This window comes from Sinocyclocheilus anshuiensis, unplaced genomic scaffold (genome assembly GCF_001515605.1).
Source record: "Sinocyclocheilus anshuiensis isolate Anshui unplaced genomic scaffold, SAMN03320099.WGS_v1.1 scaffold1365, whole genome shotgun sequence".
Taxonomy (NCBI): domain Eukaryota; kingdom Metazoa; phylum Chordata; class Actinopteri; order Cypriniformes; family Cyprinidae; genus Sinocyclocheilus; species Sinocyclocheilus anshuiensis.
In genome coordinates this window covers 111,393-115,305 of record NW_015551032.1, presented here as the reverse complement: position 1 = coordinate 115,305, position 3,913 = coordinate 111,393, and the positions used below count along the sequence as shown (strand labels likewise).

At 38.3% G+C, this 3,913-nt stretch overlaps 1 protein-coding gene across 4 annotated transcripts in view; it reads right to left on the bottom strand.

Annotated features, from left to right (window-relative positions):
• Nucleotides 1–273: 273 nt before the first annotated feature.
• Nucleotides 274–3,913, bottom strand: part of LOC107661192 (cdc42 effector protein 2-like) — a 15,681-nt gene continuing 12,041 nt past the window's right edge. For all 4 annotated transcript variants that reach the window (XM_016450670.1, XM_016450667.1, XM_016450666.1 and 1 more), the window contains one exon: nucleotides 274–2,061. In XM_016450670.1, the coding sequence (XP_016306156.1) occupies nucleotides 967–1,737 (771 nt within the window). In that variant the 5' untranslated portion in view covers nucleotides 1,738–2,061 and the 3' untranslated portion in view covers nucleotides 274–966. The remainder of the gene's footprint in view (nucleotides 2,062–3,913) is intronic.

Below are 3,913 nucleotides of genomic sequence, written 5' to 3'. Positions count from 1 at the left end.
CGGGGTAGGTTAATAAAAATGTTACAAGCTATTTTTTTTATTTATAATCGGACAAAATAATACTAATAGGTCTAAATCTGTGAACGGGAAGCACAGAGAGCATTATTAACCCATGTGGGGTGAATTACATGGGGGATACCAAGGTAGCACAAGCCCTTTTTTAAGGCCCCACCACTCAGTCAGAGAAAGGAAAACCCACTGCTGCCTAAGAAAAGTGATCTGTCAAAGCCTCAGGGGTTGCAGACACCTCAACAACAACCAAACACAGTACAAAAAAGTGAATTTTATGAAAGGAAAACATTCCATATTCCTGCTCTATCAAAAAACAGCCTTTGGGTTTCTGTTTTGGAACAATGAAAACTACTCCCAACAAAAAGAGAAAGTTACAATCCTAGGGTGTAGATACAGAGGCCTCCTGGCATGTGTGTGTGTCCAGATCATTAGGGAGGAGCTGCGCATTTTTACCCGATTACACAAATTGCAACAACACAGAAGCGGGTGGGGGGGTGATGTCATTGCTGCTTTGAAAGAGAATTTTTTTTTCCTGTAGTGAATCCAGGAGGCCTATAGCATGTTGCTCTGTAATAGTACAGACACACTGCAGGTAGTTTTAAATGTGCTTGCTAAAATGCTTTCAGATGTTTCAAAATGTATCTAAGAGTAGCCAGAATTAGTGTATTGCTTGTAGTCCAAAATGAACAGAGATGAATTAAAACAATCTATTTGAACACAGAGAAATCCAATGATAGAACAGATTCAATTCGGATTGGTTCCAATACTGTATCTTCCAAAGGTCTTTTTCAAAGATTATATGTATAAGCATAAAATTTCTAAAAATCCAGGAAATGCAATTGTACAGCAGGTAAATGAGTTCTCTCAGAGGGCAAACTGTTTAGATACATGAAGAAAAATGTGATTAGTCCATTTATGTACCATCAAGCTTTGACTGTGATCTCTTGTTCACTTTCAGGTATATATCTCCTGTCGTCCACTAGGTTTAAGTCCCCCACTGAATGTCCCTGTCCTCTGGTTGTCCATGATCTGAAGCACATCTTCTAGGATCGATGGCCCCAAGTCCAGATGGAGGGAAAGCATAGAGCCAGCGTTGGACAGAAATGGCTTTTCCTCCTCATCCCCATCCTTCACACACTTCTCATTTTCCTCAGGATCTGGACTTTGTCCATTTGTGTGCAAATGCAGTGGAGAGCCGTTTGGTGATGCAGGAAGTGATGTATGCCGTGACATGTTCCTCTCTTCCAGGTGCAGTCTGGGAGGTTTGGGAGGTGGAGCGAGAGACGGAGATGTTGGCGGTGATTGGGTCGTTGTCAGTGCTGTTGGGACCTCAGTGGTCGCCGTTGCTGTTGAAGTCAGAGGGGCTGTGGCCGTCTGGGCTGGAAGGGTGAGCGCCTGCACCCCTCCAATGATAGGAAGAGACAGGGCATTTTTCAAGAGCGGCGAGCTCTCACAGGACGGTGGGTGACTGCTTACACTCACTGTGCGACTTAGCTGGAATGACCCTTGGTGACCTTGTTGCCCTGGTAACAGGTGAAATTTACCTTGTAGGAAAGACAGGTCACCGAACAGATCGTCTGCACCCCCGCCACTGCCAATGTGGATGGTGTGTCTGAAGTCTCCCAGCGGAGGACTGATCATGTCAGAAGAAAGAATGTCACGCAACTTTTCCTTCTTTCCTTTACGGCTTCGTCGTTTAAGGTATATGGGAGCCTTGGCAGACATGTTGGACCCACCGCGTCCTCCCGCACACCAGAAAGTCAGACCTTGCAGCAGGGTGAATGGAAGAAAGGAAAGGTGAAAGAATAAATGGACTGTACACGTGAAGGAGAGACAAAAATCACAATGCACTTGGCATTCAAAATCAATCCAACTGGACAAAGTCAGGAGGCTTTTTGGTTCCTTTCTTGTGGAAAATACTTCACTGGCTCAGAGCGTCTTTTATATACAAAGCCCAGAATTCACATTTGAAGGCCACATCCAGAAGGACAGTATTCCTTTCAGGACAACAATCCTGACATCATTTTAGACACTGAAGGTCCCATCTGCCTGCAGTTTGGGAGAAAAAGAGAGAGTATTTAGCACATACGCTGTAGTACATAATAACTCAACACTGATTTAGCTAATTTGACAAAATAAAGCAGCTGACATTAAATTGATCAAAAGTGAAAAGAAAGTCATTTATAATGTTACAGAACAATTTGAAAAAAAAAAAAAAGTTAGAAAAAAATTTATCAGGGTTTCCACAAAAATATGAAGCTGCACAACTATTGATAGTAGTAATAAGAAGAAAGGTTTCAGCATATTAGAAAGATTTCTGAAGGATCATGTGACAATGAAGTCTGGAGTAACGGCAGCTGAAAATTTAGTTTTGCCATCACAGGAATAACTACATTTTAAAATACATTAAAAATCGAAAACAGTTATTTTAAATTGTAATAATATTTCAAAATTAATAAATGCAAAATTATTAATATTCAAATTCAAAATTAATAAATGGTGATCATAAGAAACTTCTTTCCAATATACTGTATATTTTATATATCTCTTTTTGTTTACTTGCTTTTTATTTACAACTGAACTGAGCCAACCTTCAAATAAAAAAAAATTAAAAAATTCACATTACAAAAAGATGAAACCAAATTCGAATTCAGTGGCCCAACTTATATAACACATGGATTCTTTAGGTCAAAGTTAAACGTGGGATTCACTAAGAGAAGGGAAGACAACAGAAATTTTTTTTACAAAATTTAATAGGAAGTGAGAGATAATAAACAAACTGTAATTTGAAAAGAGTCGGAGCAAATAATCAGGGTTTGTTAGTCTTGGCACGTTTGACTTGTCTTGCACACATAGGAAAGATGACTACATCATGTCTCTGTGTGTCTGCTGATAGTGGACTCAGCTGTCCAAACTTTTAAAGGTTCAGCAGCAGTTTAATGGGAACATTTGAGTCAATGTGTTAGTGTGTATGTTTTTGTGCTGAAAAGTTTAACAGACCGTAAGACCTGTATGTGTGTGACAATACATCAGGGGCTCTAGAGCATGACTCATAATGCATACCTTTAGCATTAAATCATACTTCTGGAGCTGGTTCTGTTAACTATATCCTGGTGTGTGTGTGTGTGTTTCCTTCAACCTTGACTTTTATCAAAGTGAGTTTAACTAACACACACTCTGACCAAAAACAAAGGCCAGTGTTTCCATCTCAAGTGTGGGAAAAGCTACCTCGCTGTTGAATAAGTGACCCAGCAAAACAGTTCTGTAACATTGTATGTAGGTCAATGAAACATGCCTATTCCAGTTTGATCATGTGATTTATAAAGTACAAATACAATTTTAAGATTTTGTAAGATTTTATATGTTCTAGACAAGCAAGGTTTCTAAATGGTAATAAATAGCTACGTTTATACAAAATCATGGTAACAGGGTTGACATTTTCAGATCAAAAAATAGTGATAAAAAAGAGGAAACTTGGAGAGTTGACTTCTTAAAAAGATGCCATTATGACAAATGTTTGATTATATAACTGAGTACTATAAATTTATTTACATTGTTAAAGGGATAGTTCCACCCAAAAATGAAAATTCTGTCATCATTTACTCAGCCTCATGTTTTTGACATACTTTCTTCTATAGAACTTAAAAGAACATATTTTGAGAAATGTCTCGATGTTTATTTTGTTCATACATTGTAAGTCAATGGTCACCCATGTTTTTTGATCCTAAACGTAACCCTGGACCACAAAACCAGTCATAAGGGTCAATTTTTCGAAATTGAGATTTATACATAATCTGAATGCTGAATAAATAAGCTTTGATGTAAATAAACCATTGATGTATGGTTTGTTAGGATAGGACAATATTTGGCCAAGATACAACTATTTGAAAATCTGGAATCT